The following is a 19,147-nucleotide window of genomic DNA, read 5'->3' as shown; positions in this document are numbered from 1 at the left end:
GACAGCTTTAAACCTCCTCCAGTTTAAGAGAAGCCCACATAAATATCCTCAAATGTTTGAAGGATCACGTCTCCTGAGCAAAACTGGACTCATGCCACAGGCAGAACCAATCTTACTTCAACGCAAGCCAACACTGAAGACCAGATGAAATTTATCTTTTTTAAACAATTGCAACAGCCTTGTTGTCCCACTGCAAACCACGACACATCTTTTTTTTTCAAATATATTTTTAAATACACAGTACAAGAATGGTCTACACTGTAAATGCAAAATTATGTACTGTAACAGGAAAACTGAAGAATCAGACTCCATAGCAGCATCTTCTATTAATTTCTCCAACACTGTACTTGATAGGAATGTATGCAGCTAATCCTGTCAATGCTTCAGGAGCAATGATAGTACTGAAATATGCCTACCTCTGTATCTTCTAAATTAAACTGCACTTGCCTGAACCTTGTTCACAAAGATAACTCATGCTCACTAAATGCTTGGCAGCTTAGTGAAAAACGTACCTTTTTCACTAAATCCAACTCACTGACGTGCTTTATAATCTAAAACAGAACACATTCCTTCTCTGTTCTCCCTCCTTTCTCTACAGAGGCTGTACTGTTTGAATCAGAGCCTGTTTTTCATTGCAAAGATGTCTGCCACAGCAGCATCACTACACTGACAGCCTGTGTAAGACTGTCAAGGAGTCCCAAGACAACAGCAGACATTACTTAAGGCATCGGGCAGTTTCTCCCTTATCTGTGCAAAAAGGCTAAATGGAATCTTGTAGTCTATTTCCTGGCCTGAAGTGGAACGCAGTGAAATCAGCCTGCTGTAGGGAACTTGAACTCTGGGATTTCTGCTGTAAGCAGTAGTCTTTGTTACCTTCTCAATAGCTTCCTTGGTCAAAGAATCAGGCAAGAAAACATTCTCAGCCAGCAGGAATGCAGAAATAGTGTTCAGCAGGGTCTTGCAGCAAGATGACGAGAGATCTGGTGTTTGTAACATTTTTATTAAAATCTGAAATGAAAGAGAGAGAACTGATATTCATCTATGAAGATAGTGATTGTCTGGTCTGAATGACCTGGACAGTCCCCGGGGTGTGACGTTCTAAGTTTCAGCCCACAGAAATGAATCCTAATAGTCCTGTCAAAGTTTGAAGGAACTATGCCTACATTTGAACCCAACAGGGTCAAACATGTGAATATGGTAGAACTGCTCCACCATTGATATGGGGGTCTAGGTCTCCTCCGCAGTGGCAGGAACTATAGTTCAGCATGGTCTCTAGCAGCAGCAGTCCGCTTCCCCCCTTGCTCATTTAAAGGAGGACTACACCAGCATTACAGTACAGAGGTAAATTCTCATGGGATCGGAGAGGTAGCAATACTCACAGTAATTGTCTCTGTTCACTCAACTCAAATCCTAAGCCCACTGATTCAATTGATACTTCTCTGGTACATCAGCCAAAGTGATGGTCTGACATACCTGACAGACGTCTTCAGGTAGTGAGATTTTGGATCCATTTGCATGCTCCACTAGGATCAGATAAGCTCGCAGAATCCTTTCCATCTGCTCTGAAGCCACACAGCTGTTGGTCTTAGTTATTTTCTTCTGCAAGTCTAAGAGTGACTCCTGTTTAAATAAAAAAGGAAAGCAAAATGTTTCAGACAAATGATCAGACCCTGTTTCACTTACTGCTATTTGAAAGGCATTCTGAAGAATCAACATCTCATCCGCCCAAACTACTGCTGACTGTCTCATTCATGTTCAACAAACTAAACCTTGAAAAAAACACTATGTGATTCCCATTATGTAAAAACATACATTCTGAATTCCTTGGACAGAAACACAAATACCTCCCAACAGGAAGGTCTCCTGAAAGGCCAAGACACAACATACAAAATAGGAAAGCAAGAGAAAGAAATACTTGGCCGCAGAGCCACAATGGTATGGAAGCACCCAGCTTCCACTGAAATTATCACAACATAAGTACTTTCACACTTTATGCATCATTATGCTAACGTGGATATTGAGATGTTACTCTTTATCATCTACATTACACAGATAATGGAGCCGCTCTGGATCACTCCCATTAGTGTCCCTTTCTGTCCAGAGAATATAAACTCCCATCCTTGATCCTGTAATTTGAATCCAGTTTAGAGAGCTATCATAGACTATGCGAATATTTCCCTTTGAGCATGATACTGAGCTCAACAAACCCCACTCACCCACTGGTTCCCAGGGTAAAAAACAAGCCTCATTAAAAATAAAGGGAATTATGTCACCAGTTTCCAAGGTTTTATCACAACTGCAGATGCTCTGTGACGCAGATCCCAGGGATACAAAACATCCAGTGGCAAAATATTCTGTAGCTAATGATAGTCAGGCATTAACTGCTACCATACTAGGTGAGGTAGGAGGAACAGGATGGGATTTTCTGGAAAACTATGTGCAGTCACAGGGAGGGAGTTCCAAGAAGGAACAAATAGGACTATTTACCCATGCTGGAAGGACTACCCTAAAGTTCACATGTACCATTTCCTCCGGTTTCCATTTCACCCCTCTGAGGAGCACAACTGACAGAGCTGTCAGTTGCAAGAGGTTTCAATGCCCCTTAGCAAATCCCAATCATTAGTAAAAAACATGTAAATGTTGATCAGGTAAGTAAAAACACTTGCCAGGCCCTCGCTTATTATTCTACATCACCCTGACCCAACACAGCACAGCCCACGGCACTCAGCTGTGCTCCCTTCAAACCTCAGAGCGCAACACCACAAGCAGCAACACGGGGGAAAAAAAAAAAGCTTCCCCTCTACTGTCACAAAGTGGTCTTGGAACCACCAATGTACCTAGTTCAGCAATATAAAGCAAGCCCTAGCATTCCCACCCCAGCAAGGGGCCTCTGATGTTTGTCTCTGCAAAGGCAGATCCTACAAAACCTCCTTGCCCAGACACGGGACTGAGCTCCATGTCTCAAATACAGCAGTTCCCTTCTCACAGCACAGTACAGCCACCAAGGTCACTGAACTTACAAAAGAAAGGTGGGATTTTTCCCAGACACATGACACTGTACTTAATGTTTCCAAAGCAGAAAAAAAAACAGTTCTGGTCCAATAAAACACAAACACTTTTCCTGATAAGTGCACGTTTTTTTCCATTAATTAAAAAAAAATAAAATTCAGTGTACCTCCAGGCACTTAAAGACAATGTCAAAATGCTCCTTATGAATATGCACTACAGCTGATCTGATCATCTGCTCAAAGGCTTCTCCTACAGTTACCCACGGTAGTTCAACTTCTTCTTCAGTAATGGGCCCCAGCTTTAACAGAATTAACTTCATAGCCTGCGCAGGAAAAGAGCACATCATGTCCTTATACTTTGAAAATGGTTATTTTCAAATATTAGCAATCCTAAAATTAGTTCGTGAAATATACTGCTAAAATATTCCAGTGATCTTGATTCTTTCTAGAACAACTATAGGAAAAAAAAAAAAGGCTATCACTTAAAATCTGAAATATCAGCAAGCAGTACTACTTTAATATACAGGAATACTGCATTGGAATAACTAAAACCAGCCTTCCTATCTCAAAGAATATTCTTAGTAGAAGGCTTTCAGATCCTATTCAGTAATGATCAGCATGCTTCTCACCAAGGATCCACTAAGGTGAACAAGACAACACTCAATGGTTTCACTGAGCACTGCCTAAGGCTCTGTTACAGCAACATTTAAACCAACAACCTTTTCTTGTCTTTACCGTTTCTGCACAAGAGTGAAACATGTTTCGAACACCCTTGCACATCTCAAAAAGCAGCTGTCCTACACCTTCCACCTTCTCGGGGTGCTCCCCCAGGTCACGAAGCATTAAATTGAAGATTGCGTTTTTATCAGAAACCTACAATATATAAGGAGAAAAAAAAAAAGTTATCTTCTATTCAGACCTGCCAGATGGACAGAGGCAATTAATGGCTCCACAGCACCATGTTACTCTCCTAGTCCTGCCTTCCCACAACAGTTCAAACTCATTATTTCTGCAACCACCCAAGGAAACTGAAAGGAGAAAAATGATCAGTTATTCAGTCACTACAGCCCCCTGCCCAAGATGTACACAGGTCTACTGAGGTCACTGAAGATGAAATATGTGGTTTTGATTATTATGATTTTAGAGTTAAACATGTGCATAAATGCACCATTAAACTGGTCCCAACTGAAACATAAAGGTCACTGCACTGGTGTGGAAAGAGACGTGTATCAGCTGAGAACAGACTCCAGTCATCCAAAACTATAACCACACTCGGGAATACTGCAAGGATTTCTGGCCCAACATTTGAAACCCCTCCATTTCTGAGGATTTGATTTGAAGTTCAGCAATTTCTGAAAACAATCAATCAAACAAATGTGCTTTATTAAGGTCTCTCAACTTAGGACAAAAACGAGGATACCCCAATTTGCTAGCCAGTCTCGGGAATCCTGGATTTTGTACATTTTGACTAAATAAAACCCAACAACTAGGACTCCCTTTCCTTACCCCATGAAAGGCTGCTGTCTGATCTTGATTGATCTGCCTGGGAATATTATATACTCTGATTTTCAGGAGTGCAAAAAGGTTGTCACAAGAATTTCAGTTCTACAAAGGCCTTAAAGCATTAGTGAAAAAGCCAGTGAGCAAATGCGCATTTACAAATTAAAGGCTCCCTTTTGCAAGATTACCTTACCATTTCTAGTCATGTTAGATAAACCAAGTACAGACATTTGGTTTAACTGCTCTTAAAGCAGAGAGGGCCAAGGCTTCTATTTGCCATTTGCTGATATGAAGCACGTGACATTCTCAGTAACACACTCACTAAAAATGACAACTCAGGACATGTCCTTCTTTGGAGAAAACCTAATATGACACATTGAATCCAAGAGCCACCACAGAATGGAGACAGCATCAAAGTACAAAAACCTCACTTACCTTTCTCATTAGAAAGACAAAACTTTCAGCAGCAAAGTTTCTGATGTGAAGTTTGTGGTGAGCCAGCAGGGTGCTGTACAGGCTACAAAGACACAAAATAATCCACTGTCTTAAAGGCAATGCAAGAATTGCCACCAATTGGTTTTAAAACTCATGTTTTCAGTTTACATTGCCACTTCTTACAAACACTAAGAATCCGTCCTCCTAGGGAGGGCAAATACCTTCCTCAACTCAATTCCTTCCCATTCTCCCTAGATAAAGAACAGAGTTTTGGAAAGAAGGTCAAATGACAATGCCAGCTAAATTAAGCCACATTCAGAAATACCTCTAAAATCTCGGGATCCACACAGATTCAACCGCAGCATCAAGATTTTCAGCGTATATACTCAGCAGCAGTAAGTGAAACCAAAGTTGATTTGATAAGCCAGATCTGTATTTCAGTTGAGCCAACAGGCTCTCCTGTGCACTTAAAAGCTTCTAAAGATACAATTTATAGGGATGATAACTATTTGCAGTTCTCTGGTAAGTATCACTAACAGGTGGCTCAGCACATGTTCAGTTCAGATTCACAGCCAAGCAGATGTTTTTTCATTATGCCTGATGGCTTTTGCTGGGTTGGGGAGGAAATCTGTAACCCCTCTTTTGCTCCAACTGTTCCAAACTGAAATTAGGAGGAAGCAACATGGACCCACTCGCTATGACAAAGAGACCCCCTGCCACAGCAATGTAAGATTGAACAAGCAGTCATACTGGCTCAGGCCACAGGTCCATCCAGCCCAGTATTCAGTCTACAGCAAGAGCCAGAAGCAGATGCCTGGGAAAGGTTTAAAACCATGACAAGCACATACAAAATCAGCCTTCAACCACCTGCAGCTCAGGGACTCCCCAAGCCAGAGGTGGCTCCTATGCATTTGGTAACTCCTTCGAACTTGGCCAGTTTCCCTTTGAACCTATGCCAACCTTCCACATCCACCGCATCCTGTGGCAAAGAGTTTCAAAGCACACAAAACTGTGCATACCTCATCTGGTCTCTCACTAAACAGACAGGAAAAAGGGAAAAACATAAAGGAGAAAATGCTGGGAATGGAACAATTAAAGACTCAAAGGAATCCATTCAATGTTGTTAGTCTAGGTGTCTGCAATTGGGAAAGACAGAAATGATAAAACTATGGCTGAGGTACTCAACAGCTACTCGAGACCTGTGTTGAATTTAGACTTGGACACACGTTTCCAAGACGACTCTGACAATCCAGTGCCTTTCTGAGCTTTGTTTACCCAGATGAGGTGGATGCTTCCTCTCCTATCCCCAAGGCCCAAATTTGCAGGCCAACACACATCCCTCCTCCAATACAGTACCCCATGAAAGTCAGTAGGATCTCAAAGGAGCTGCATATGATAACAAGGCTCAGAGTCTCTCAGAAAGCAGAGAAAGCATGCTAACAAGTATACTGAAACATTAAGCCATGTATTTGTGTGGCATTTACATTTCTATAGCAGCTAATAACTGCTGATCAAGACAGATATTAAAAATGGCTTTTACCTGTATATGTTATGTATGTCCTTCACCATCAATCTCCACAAGTATTTGTAGAGATAGGAAAGAGAGGTAAAAGCCCATTCCAGCAGCTCTGTGTCCTGTGTGTCCAGTAACTTGGTGATGGCCAGAAAAAAGTCATGAAAGTGAGGATAGAAATCAGCCTGAAGATCTCGAGCCAGCTGCACCACTAGACTGTGTTTCAGAAAATACACCAGTGTTAGAGCATTTCAAAAACAAACCAATAAAAACCTAGTCAAACATTGCATAAACCAGCAGTCTCTCTGGAAAGGAAGACAGCATCACCTTTACTTCTCACTTTTATTTAAATATCACCTATTAGGCAGCTGTGGATGGCAAGAATGTTAAGATTTAAAAAGAATCAAGCAGATAACAGTAAACAAGAAGACATAAATGATTAGCATCAAACAAAGCACATTAATATTCTGTCTGACACTCAGTAAGCACTCAGGTTAATTTGCTTGCCTTGTCATAGTGGTTTTTTTTTTTTAAGACTTAGAACCATAAAGCTCTATCAGGGAAATACGACGACTTTGGGCATCTCATTGCCATATTTTCCTCAGGTACAATAAAGAAAAAGAACACGCACAACAGGACTCATGTTTACTTGTAATACCATCAAGGCTTCTGACTACATTTTGTCACCATATACTTACTTTAATAGGGGTTGATAAGCAAGACTGCCTTCGACTTTCAAATGCGTTTTCAAGCTCTGCACAATGGCACTCTGGTAATAGACCAGCTGGTTGAAGGACTGGCATTTGTTGGCCACTTCATTGTAGAATTGCACTGTTTGAAGCACAAAAGAGAAACCCTAAAAACTAGTCCAGTTCCTGGTAAAACATGTAGGATGTTAAAGAAAACAGCTCTCCAGAGCCCAAACCTAAAACCAGTCAATAGAAAATCTCCCACTGGGCTCTGGATGCAGAAGAAATGTGTTTTCACAGCTTAAGGAGAGAGGAAACATGAATAAAAATGACATACCAAAATGCTGAGTGAGGTTCAGTTCCTTCCATTTCCGTAGTCCTTCAAAAAAGTAGGTTTCAACCTCCTGTCAAAACAAAGATAAAATAATAGCTATCAACCCTAATGAACATAGCCTGCAAACATGTTTAAGGCTATCTTAACTATCAAGTGCCTTAAATATTTTAAGAATATTTCAAGAAATCTTGATGACTTCATTTCAAAACGTGCTGTGGAATTTCCTTGAAAATAAGACTTTTCTTTCTATATTCAAAACACATTTGAAAATATTTTCTGGTGACAGGACTTTTTTACATAATTGCTTTTTAGACCTCTGTTGACTGGCCTTGATAATCTAAGATGCTGAGCCACAGCTCGCCCAGCACAAATGCCTTGGGATTTCTTTTGGCATCCTCACAGCTATTGAGTGGGAAGTTCAGAAGAACAATCCAGCAGGCCAAGAGGTAATAACCTGCAAAACACCATATTCACAATGATGATGTATAGGACACATATAGATGACCCTTCTTTGTGATCTATAAAGACACACGCACACGCTTTGTACACATGCTGCGAGCGCTGCAACTACTCAGCACCCATAAATCTTTGCATGTTTGGACCTAGGACTGCTGACTGCCACAGCAGCGTCTTCCATGCTCAGAAACACCCACAGGCCCACCAGCCACATGGAAGCCATCAGGGTGCCGCTGTCAAAGAGCCTCTATGGCAATACCGTGAAGCAGGTCAAAAACTAAAGGGGAACAAAGCATGAAATGAGGGTCCAAGAAAGACAACTTTTCCAGGAGCTCCTTTCCAGTTTCCTCCTGAAGAAATTTCTGAAGTGAACCTTTCATGGAGCGTATCTACTTGCGATGCGATTGCAGAAAATGACTGTAACTGTTGTTCTCACCTCCGCGTAGCTTCCAGTTCTGTCAATCCGATGAATAATATCGATATTAACATTGCTTAAGCGCTCTGAAAAGGTTAGAAACTGTAAAAGAAAAGGACATACATGTTTCTTGCTCTATTCTGAGAACGGCCCTCTAAGTCCCTCTCAATAGCACACGCACTGCAAACAAAAAACCCACTTATAAAGACGGGCCACCAGATAGTACCTGTCAATCTGTAAACATTCCTACCAGAATTTTCAGGGGAAAAAAACCGCTTAAAACGCCCCCTCTCCCCACCCGCTCTGCACAACCAAGGCTCGCACCCCACACGTCTCCACAACGCGCTGAAAAAGACGCAGAGAAATCTACCCGCATTTCAAGCGGCTGCCCGGCTCTTGCCTTCCTAAAACATCGCCTAGGTTATCACCCCACTGGAGAGCATTTTTTTATTAAATTCTGTCAGTTTTCTACGTTAAAAGGCCGCGGTGTGCCGGCTGCGTGACCGGGGCGGTGACTCGGCTCACGGGGGTGCCACCGAGTGCGGGGGGAAGGGGGAGCCGCCGCCGGTGCCTCGGCCAGGACCCCCTCACAGCGCTGCGGAGACCCGCCGCGCCACCCGCCCTCACACCTCTTCCTCCAGCACCGCTTCGGCAGCCGGCCACGACCACGAAACTAACACCGACGACCAAAACCTAACGACCCTTTCCCCGGCCACCGGCCGCGGAGACCCGGCGCGGCCAGGCGCTCACCCGGTGCGTGTTCCCCGACTTGTGGGCTGAGGACTTGCTCTTCATGGCGGCGGGGAGCGGGCGGCCCGGGCCCCGCGGCGCGGCCCCACACCGATACAGCCACACGTGCGGCCCTACGCGCCGGGCGCTGCCATCCCGGCCGCGGGCTGCCGGGAGGAGGAGGCGGGCCTGCCGGCGGAAGGGGCGGGAGGCCGCTGCCGAGGGCCGGGCGGTCGCTGCCGAGCGGGAGCCGAAGTCAGGGTCCGGGGAAGAGGGGGCCTGGCGCCCGTTCCCGTCTTACCTTGGCGGTGAGCGGCGTTTCCTTGGGGGCTCTGGGCAGAGCAGCCCCCTCCGCCCTCGCCTGTGCGCTGGGGCACCCCGGGAGCGGAGGGAGGCCCCAGCGGTGCCCGAGGAAGAGAAACCGGTACCAGGGAGAAAAGGTTACGCGGGAGAGCGCAGCCCTCCGCGCACCGCTGGTGGCTCGGCCTGAAACGGCCACTGCCCAGCTGCTACAGCCCCCATTTTAGTGCAGGCTTCTGTCCAGACCTCAATAAAAAAAACCCCTCGTCCCAGACAAAGTACAAGCGAACTAAAGCCTTGCACAAGAGCAAATGGTTGTGGGCTGATGGTCGTTCGCTGCCATGCTCACAGCGGTACCAGGGCCCAGAGGAGGTTCTGCCTGTGGCTGCAATCGCAGGAGGCAGAGAATGTGCGCTGGGGAGACGGGAGGGAACACAAGCTGGATGAAGCTTTGGTCTGGGCAGGTGCAGTATGAGCAGCCCAGAACCACGCGACCATTTTGGGTTGCAGCTTACAAGGCTTGGGAGTTTTGTCCCTCCCCAGCCTGCCTGTCCTGCCTGTTACAGGCAGCTCAAGGCCATTCTCAGGAACCAGGCTTGCAGGTTATTTAGACAGCAAGACACAAGGTTGGATTTGAGTGCGGCTGAAGTTCACTATTAGGAGCACGTAGGGACCCACAACTTTGAACAGACTCAACAGGTTGAACACTGCCAGGTGCATCCAGAAAAGCTGCCCACAGGCAGGCAATAAGCCATTAACATGATAGCCATCTGGACAGGCAGGGGAGCGTGCTTGCTCCAGCACCTGCAAAGCCAGAGAACTACAGGGACAGCTGTTAGCTTTGAAGCTTGCTCTTCTGCTGGTGGAATAGAAAGGACTTCTGGCATTTGCATTAAGTGGGAAAAGAATGCCTAATTTAGGCACTTGAGTTTGAAAAGGTTGGCTTAAGTGTTTTCAAGCGCAAATATCTCCATGAGAAAGTGCAGCTAAAAGCACGTGGAGAGGTCTAGATCCACAAAAAAGCTTAGGCACCAATATGCAACTGTTTAAGAGCACAAGCACCTCTCCAGACGTGGTTAGTAAATTCACCTAATACGTCTCCTACATATCGTCAACTTGTGAAAAACAGTCCCCAAGATCTTTTTTCCATTATGAATAGCATCTTGTAGAGTTGTGGAACTTCCTGGTATGCACGCGCTCCAAAATCATCCAAGGGAATGAGCAAAATCTAACATTCATGGAAAGCAATGGGCAGAAGAGCTCAGGTGTGCTCTGCCTGTTGCAGAAGAGGAGTCACCAGCAAAAATAAAAGACATTAGAGGAAGTTTTTAAAAGGTTACAAATGCTTCTTTATGTTTGTAAACTGGCAGCTTCTCAGAAGAGTGAGACAGGCTAGTCCTGCAGCTGCTGATGTTCATGAGAGCTTCTGCCCACAAGAACTGTTGATGGACTGCATTTCAGCAGCACTGAATACAGCACTTGGAGATACATCTGAGTGAGCCTCAGGGTAGTAACTCAGGTATCGATGCCAGTATGGCCATGACAGTAGGTCTGGCACTTCAGCTGGGAATGTTCAGTGACCCAGGAGGTCCCTTCCCCACTTCTGTATGTGTTACAGCTATGTTAACAATCTCCTTTCTACATATACTCCTCTCTGACTGCAATGCGTCAAGCCTCAGGCCTTATTCCTCGGCAGGCCCCAGCTCCAACACCCTGTGATTATCCGGTGAGCCCAGCTGTCAGCAAGTCTCCTTCAGAAATCCACGCTAACGGCAAGCAGATGGTCTTTTGAAGAGTGATGGCTTATTGGTAGTAATACCTGTAGAGGCACATAGAGGAAACCATCGTAAAACAGCATGTGCATGTCTATCAAAGTAGTCACCTATGCAGATCTGACTTCTTCAAACACTCGCTGTGGGCTACAACCACCAGTCCCTGACAGTAATCCATCAGCACTTCTGGGGCAGGTCCAAGAGTCCTATGTCTTCTGCATTCCTGGGCTTTTTAGTCCTGCTGCCCAAAATGTTATTGTTGGACTCAGAAAGTGCCAGAGCCCCTCTTTGTAGCAGCAAAGCAGGCTTGTCCTCTGGAAATGTGTCTTGCCTTGAATCAGTGTTACACTTTCCAGTTTTTTTTTGTTTGTTTTGTTTGGTTTTGTTGTTTGGGTTTTTTAATGAGCACTGTCAATTTAGCCTAATAATAGTAACTTGGATAAAATACCTCAATATTTAACCCAGGATGGTCTCACAGGGCAGAATTAATCTCACATAGCCTGCAATGTTTACAATGCATTTGTCTGCCTCTGAGTAGTCACTTTAGGCTCCTTTTATATTTACGGCAGATCTAGGCACATTCTTGTACTTGAAACATTGGTGTCAGAATAAAATGAGTCGTGCCTTAGAACTGGTAGTCTCAGAGAGTCTAGATGACCCCATTATGTGTGCATAGCTGCAACTGACCCCATGAATGTCCCCCGTGGCATGGTTCAATAACTACATAAATATGCAGTATTCAAATTATTGCAGAGTTGCCCTACTTCCATCATACTTTTATGTGTATTGATCACAAGCACAACGCATAGTCCTGAAGCCTATACAACACTGAGTTTGTAACCTAAAGAACATGTTATCTGGTACAAGCCAACGAGCAGCCAGACTTCCAGGACAACCTGTTTTTAACCTCAGGATGCTGTAGACTTCATAGGTGCACAGCTGTAAGATCAAATTTTCATTTTTCTGCTATGTTCATATGGGCGTGTTGGAGATGTGCCAGGAAAGGAGTTCACATAGGGAATTTAATTGTGAGAAGATCTTGTTTTTCAAAATGAAATATAATAGGCAAATAGATTAACAGAAACATCCATGAATTTAGCCAAACGACTTCCAAGCTTGAATGCCCAAAGGTGGGTTCCTCAATCAATATTAAAGACACTAAATAAGTAACTGGAGTCTTGAAGTGATGAAGATTGCCTGCCTTGGTTGTGAAGCCAGAAGCCCTTCTCTTTGCCTGTGTCAAGTCACCTCACAGAACAACGCGGAGTGCACGGGCTGGGTGCACATGGCTGGAACCCTGCTGCATCACAGGAGTTCTCCAAAATCCTCATCAAGGGGGAAGCTGGCATGGATTTGAAGCCAGGTTATAAAAGTGCCTGATGTCTTTGGTGTACTCTTTCAACTGAACCAAACAGATTTTTTTTGTTATTTGTCTGGAAATTAAGAGGAGCTCTTTGAAACACAATGACATATTTTCTCTGCCAGTTTCCTCTTCAGCTTCTAGCTGGCATTTTGCCTTGCCTTGTGGGAGAAAACCCCACAAGATTATGATGTAGGATGTGGTTGAGAGCACTTGCATTTTCAAAAACAAAGCAGACAAGATACTGGAATCCTGTTCTACAAACTGGTGGAACTGTTTGGCCACATTTTTTCTAATATGCCTGGAGCAGAGATTCTGCAAATAATGCAACTCCAGGTCAATGCTAGCTGAGTCCTGGGGCGAATTTCACCTGCCCGTAGGTTTGCAGATAAGAGTTTTGGGCAAGGAGCTGAAATACAGATCGCAGATTTCTGCAGCTGTTTGGGGGCGGGGGGGTGAGCGTTCATGCCTGAAGTATCTTGAACTTTGGGACATCCCTCCCAGAAAGGGGCACTGACAACCTGATCCAGCCCCTTGAGACATCTAGGCCAAGTGGCTCCTCTATTGCAAGACAGGGTCCTGCTGCAGAGCTGGAGCAGGTGGGCTGTACTAGCTCCATCTCTAGAAGTAAACTGAGTAGTGCCAGAGCACAGGGATCATCCACACAAATTAATCATTAATGATCCCTGGCACAATTTTGATTCCTGCAAACTAGTACCGTTCCAAGGTTTCTGCTCAGTAGGAAGCCACACCTTGGGGTTTTTTTGAGGCGGGGAAGAAAGTTGTAGAGTTTAATTTGTGTTGGAAAGAAAAAGGGTCTGATTTCTACACAGACAGCATTTATACAGATGGCCCTGAGACAGGAAGGGATTGCAGTGGCGACCGCTGCTGCTGTTCTTCGTCCCGTTTCTCTGCCACGACAGCAGCAGCAGAACTGGCTTCAGCCTTGTTGAAAGCAACAGAGGGGGCAGGAGGAGGACCCACAGAGAAAGCAGGGGGCGTGGAAAGGAAAATGAACAGAGAGGATGGAGTCTTGTCCCCCAAAAGGGATGTGAATTCTCTCCTGCATTTCACCCTTACCACTAGAACAAGGGACATCTGGATTTGACAGAGACCATCTGCATATCAGGCTGTCTGTCAGCTGTCTGGGACTACTAAATGTCTGATTACAGTCTAACTCAGATTTCTGACAACCATCCCAAAACCTGGCTGTTTGGCATGTCCAGGAGTAAAGCATAAAGCCTTCAGCAGTGAATCTGAAGCTACGCTCCCAAATCTCTCCTTCCACCCCACCCCAGATCTCTCCTGTTTGTTTGGAAGCTTGAAATGACAGTGTAAGATGACAAATTGGGGCTGAGGGATCACAACTGTACGTTTTGTGCTTCCAAGAGAGCTTTCTTGAAGAACTCCCAGCACTCACTGGCTCCTTTATCCTCCATGGAAGCTTCCCACGGAATCCCTCCCAGCTGAGCTCTGAGCAAGCTGAAGTTTGCTCTTCTAAAGTCTAGAACCCTTGTCTTGGTGCTAACCTTCAGCATGCTCAGTCAGATCCCAAACTCCACAATATTGTGATCACTGCAGCCAAGGTTGTTACTGACCGAGATATTACAAAGCAGCGTGAACTGGCGTTCATAGCCAGTGGAAGAAGAGGACTACTTAGAGTGTGCCACATATAGATGATCTAACAGGTGCTCCACCATGCCTGTTTTGAAGTGAGATGAAATGAGCCCCCTTAAAATGGTTATCAGTTAATGCTACTGTACAGATACAGAGCATCTGCTGTGCCAAGAGATGGATTCCCCTCAGCTGGAGCCAAAGTGCTTCTCCTGGACTGCCATTTCTACCTCTGTGCTTCCTTGTGCATCATAGCATTCATTGAGTTTGCAAATTGCTAACACTTACCACGTGGCATTTCCGTTATAGGTATTAACCTGACTGTGCAGAAGCTGTGGGGGCTTTATGATGCTGGATCTGCACCATTCTTTTTTGCATCTTCAGAAATGCATGTTAAAGTTATTAATTCTTCCCCTTTGCCTTAGCCCACAATGCACATTTTCATCTAAACCCCCTCAATAGCCTATTTGAATGCATGCTAACACTGGATACCAATACACTACAATAATACAGACATTCACTGTAAGGGTCCCAGTGTGCCTGCATTGCTAAAGGCCCCCTCCCATGGAGTTTGGTCAGGTCACGAAAACCCACAGAATGCATGCTCACTGTCCCCCACCCACCACAGATCACCCACCACTCCCCAGCATCCTGCAACAGCCATAAGGCTGCAGTCCAAGAGGCCACAAAAACTATGGTGTGTCCCAGCAGCATACTGGGAGAGACCAAGGATGCTGGAAGTGTTTCCACTCCCCGAAAAAACAGGGATTTGCTATTTGAAATGTCCAAATAACATCGGAAATAGGTGCAACGAGTCCCATGTTATAGAGGAAAACAGAAGAAACAAACCAAACCAAAGCCAGCAGCTGCAGACAGTTGGACCTGAGGGAGAAACCTCCTTTCTTATCTCTACTTGGCAATGAATGTAGCTTTGAGGATGTCTGACAAGTAAACTAGTTAATCATATAGAGCTAGTGCAAGTATGCATAACTGCCTTCAAACATTTCCAAGCAATGTGTGCGTCTGTGTGATCTCCAGCACCGGCAGCCTCGACAGCAAGCAGAGGAGAGACTGGAGAGGCTCAAAAAGAGGTTTAAAAGAGAGGCAAGGCAGTCAGCTCATAGAGACCCTTGAAAAATAGAAGAACGAACTGAACAGCAAACAGCGATTTGGGGGGAAATGCCTCTTGAGACTGGGGGTCCCAAAAAGAAGGGATTCAGGCAGAGGACATGAGAGGAAGGAGAAAGAGAAAACTTCTTAATATAAGGAGTCGGGGATGAAAGGAGTGAGGGAGCACAAGAGATTTAGCAGTAGGAATTACAAAGAAGGATGGGAGGCAGACAACAAGGGAGATGTCAGAACTGGTGACAGACACTCTGGAGTATGAATGGAAGAATAAACCAAAATAACCAAAAAGAAGAGCCACTTAGGGCACTGGGGCAGTGGCAGAGAACATTTTTCGGAGTATTTTTAAGTGCCAAAGTTAGCAGGCTCATTTCCAGAGGCTTCCTCTGTAGATAACGGAAAGAGACAGGCTCCTCCAGGGAGCATATCAAAGCAGCAAAGTTTCTTTCTGAAGAGCCTGTCTCTCTCCTTCAGTTAGACTGGAAACGTAGGGAGCCAAGCTGCGTAACTGAAGTACCTACACTGTGCACCTAAGCAAACACATCTCAGCATAACACCAACTAGAACATGTGAACAGAGACAGTTTGGATAGCAGGTAGTGGAAAAAGGGAAAACAACAGAAATAAAATAAGGAAGTTCAGAAAAGATCTGCTCAGAAAAAAATCAATTTTTCGTTGATCATTCTGGTGAACATTTGACAGCCCTTTCTCATACATTAACTGCAAGTAAGCAAACTAGTTGAATTGTAATTCTGTTGATGCAAAATTGAACACCTTAAATAAACAAAAGATCCCAAAGCTATGAGAATAAAGTTCAAGCATGTAACTTATTTATCCTTTTCAGTTAAAGAAGTGAAATCTGTACCACAATTTTATTCCCATACTAATTATTCTCCTGAGCAAATAATTATGCATGCCACAGCTCCCTGTGTGGATGGTCCTTAAATAAATTTTGAAATTTATTCTTTTAAATGGAAGAGCAGAATTCTCCAGCAAATAAATTATAGGCTCCAAATCATTCTGGTTTAAATGTTCAGCATTCAAGGCTAACTTAAGTACTTTCTTCAATCCTGAGGCACTGACTATTGATTTTAAAAGAAGTGTTGGTATTAAAGGGTTACACAATCTGAAGTTTCCTTCTCAAGACCATTGAGTACTCATTTTAAATAATTTTGCATGCAAATTGCATTCGCTCAAATTTCTGTGGAATGCAAAACCAGAAAAAAACAAACAATGGAGGAAGTTTCATTCAAAACGTCAATAGAAACGTGATTCATTCCTGTTATGTTTATCTCTCTGGCTCTTTTTCCCCCATTGATCTCTTTCTCTGGAAGTCAATCCATCTCTCTTTGTGTCCCAAACAAGCTAAGCATGAGAGGACAAGCACTTCAAGCAACCAAGTCGTTACCCTGAAAGACTTGCCATGATTAGGGTCTTAAGCAAAGACTTTTTGCAAACCTGTGGCCCTGCAAATTTAGGATTTGGACAGGATGAAGATTGGAAATGCTACACAGAATTAGGGAACTATGCTTCTTGAAATATTTAACTTGTGTTTATGGTGATGTTTTAAGGCATAAGACACTTGCAAATTGCATCACATTCTTGCTGTTGCCCACAAACAGCACACGGTCTACGCAAAAGGGGCTTGTAAACATACCATTCTGTACTTTGGGCACTGCAAAGCCAACTAGCTGGAAAGAAGTTTCTAAAAGTATGCTTGGAAATGTACCCTAGTGATATGCTTGGAAATAAAGAGGTGACAATTGCAGGACATCTCTGTACAAGAAAATCCCAGTGCTCAAAATACAGGTGCCATGTGACTATTTCTAATGAACTTACCCAAATTTCACAAGGAATATTGATGATGATACTGCTCTTCTGAATACCCTGGCAGGGTCATTCTGTCATGCCCAAACACTGTTAACAGAAGAAGAACTGGCACAAAAAAATAATTAAACAAACAGACAGCTAAGAACATCACTAAATAACACTGTGGAAGATTTGTCTAAGGTAGTATTAAACCAGGGGGAGCAAAGTCAATGATGATGGTAGTCAGGTAACTAGCTATACCAAGCCCAGCAATTCAAAACAGCAGTGTGTGGACAAGCACAGCAAGCAGGAGAGATTAGGGTGGAGCCAAACACTAACTGATCTTCAGAAATACAAAACACCATCAGCAATGAACTTCCATTACACCAAAATCTGAGCAGGCTTTTCAAGGCGATAAGTGATGCTGTGCAGGAAGCAGTTGCGGTTTTATTAATTTTTGCGGGAATCAAAATCTTCCAGGACTAAAAGAAGTGCATTTTGACTTGAAGCACTGCATTGTGAGCAAAATCAAACTGTCTAATTAGGATTCAATGATTAAGTTTGATATATTATTGCTAATAATAACGATGACCAAAAGGAAATTTAACAGGTAGCTCCATGAACAGAGGAGGAAATGGAACCTGGATCCCTATAGCTCTGTGACTTAGTGTTGGTTGGCTTGTGTATTTAAGAAGATGAGAAGCTGTGCCTGCAGCTGGGTGTTTTTTAAGGTGTTTCTCTCATATAGTTTCACTGTTATCTAATAGAGGTTCAGCTCCTGCTGCAGTCTTCTTTTCAACAAGAACATTTACTCTTTTTTGCCCATCTACTTTCATGAAACTGGTAGCACCTTAATGTCTCTGAGGCCTCTGCCCCTCTGTAAATTTGGTCATGGTGTTCAATGGTTATTGGATAGAGGGCAAACACCTTCCACATGCATACACATATGTATACACACAGAGCATGATCCCACACCCCTAATTTCCTAAGGAAATCATCTAAACAAAAATAAACAGAATTTTTCAAAATGACAAATCATAACACTGTTCCCAGAAAAGGCCAAACTGAGTACAAAAAAGGCCAAAAATTAGTTTTTGCAGATTTTGTTTTGAAATGGTTTTGTTTGGTTGTTTTTTTGTTTGTTTTTACCAATGGCCAGCTATTCTCTGGCAGGGTTTCCAAACCTTTCCCTGTGTAAGCAGAAGAGAATGGAGTTCAGACTTCCGAACCCAGTCCTGGCACTACGCAGGAGTATTGTTGAGCATGACCTGCTCTTCAGCTGCAAACTCAGCTCAGCTGGTGTAGGTGCAGCTGGGCCCACACAGCCTGAAACTGCACACTCAAGCAAGGAACCACTGGAAGTCTGAGAGCTCCCCGGCTGCCAAGGCAAATTGCAAGGGTCTTGCAGCATTGCCAAGCAGTGTTCACTGGGCCTCCAGTGCTCTCCTACCTCACTTCCCGTTGGTTTTGCCCATGCCCACATTTTCCTGCAAGCAGGAGAACCCCTCAACGTGTACTTCCACAACTTAGTTCAGAGAGGTGAGCAACATGTCTCCAAGCACAGGGCTTGATATATTTGTCTCCTGTCTATAGAGGGAAACCCATCCCACCGATCTCCCAGTGCTGTGGCCCACCCACATGGAAAGGAGCAGGGAGGGACTGTCCTTCCAAGCACTATGGACACTTCTAGTAACACCTCACAGAGGTGTCCAGTGATGGAAATGAGCCCAATACCAGCACAAGGAAGGAACCATTTGGACCCCATAGGGCAGTCTGGGGTTTGTTTAGGCAGATTCATGGCCTTTTTAACTTGAGGGTGCTGGAGAGATGTGAATCTTACACTGCCTATTAAACACCAGATCCCATTGATGCCAGCGGATCTCACAAGAACAGAGTCACAGAGCCAGTGAGATGAGGGACGACATAAGATCCGATGGAAATGGAACAAAGTGCTACAAGGAAACAATGAAATATGGTCTCTGAGTTTGGAGGACATTTAAATATCTATTGTAGCAATGAGAAAAAGCAAACACCTGCAGTTCTGTCTCTGTTACACAGCACAAGCTGTGTTCCATGGAGGTAATTTGAT

The 19,147-nt window shown here is 44.2% G+C and overlaps 1 protein-coding gene across 3 annotated transcripts in view; it reads right to left on the bottom strand.

Annotated features, from left to right (window-relative positions):
* Positions 1 to 9,248, bottom strand: part of UTP20 (UTP20 small subunit processome component) — a 65,717-nt gene extending 56,469 nt beyond the window's left edge. For 2 of the 3 annotated variants that reach the window (XM_087766154.1, XM_087766156.1), the window contains exons 1-10: positions 9,101 to 9,248; positions 8,372 to 8,452; positions 7,483 to 7,549; positions 7,155 to 7,287; positions 6,484 to 6,672; positions 4,944 to 5,025; positions 3,744 to 3,881; positions 3,176 to 3,331; positions 1,474 to 1,620; positions 874 to 1,008 (exon numbers count right to left, since the gene is read on the bottom strand). In XM_087766154.1, the coding sequence (XP_087622280.1) occupies positions 874 to 1,008; positions 1,474 to 1,620; positions 3,176 to 3,331; positions 3,744 to 3,881; positions 4,944 to 5,025; positions 6,484 to 6,672; positions 7,155 to 7,287; positions 7,483 to 7,549; positions 8,372 to 8,452; positions 9,101 to 9,145 (1,173 nt within the window). In that variant the 5' untranslated portion in view covers positions 9,146 to 9,248. The remainder of the gene's footprint in view (positions 1 to 873; positions 1,009 to 1,473; positions 1,621 to 3,175; positions 3,332 to 3,743; positions 3,882 to 4,943; positions 5,026 to 6,483; positions 6,673 to 7,154; positions 7,288 to 7,482; positions 7,550 to 8,371; positions 8,453 to 9,100) is intronic. The other variant, XM_087766155.1, reaches the window with a different exon arrangement.
* Between the last annotated feature and the right edge of the window lie 9,899 nt (positions 9,249 to 19,147).

This window comes from Nipponia nippon, unplaced genomic scaffold (assembly GCF_047370975.1).
Source record: "Nipponia nippon isolate SJK-2023a ecotype South Korea unplaced genomic scaffold, ASM4737097v1 scaffold_3, whole genome shotgun sequence".
Taxonomy (NCBI): Eukaryota; Metazoa; Chordata; class Aves; order Pelecaniformes; family Threskiornithidae; genus Nipponia; species Nipponia nippon.
The sequence above is the reverse complement of the archived record's forward strand: the minus strand, read 5'-3'. Positions and strand labels throughout refer to the sequence as shown.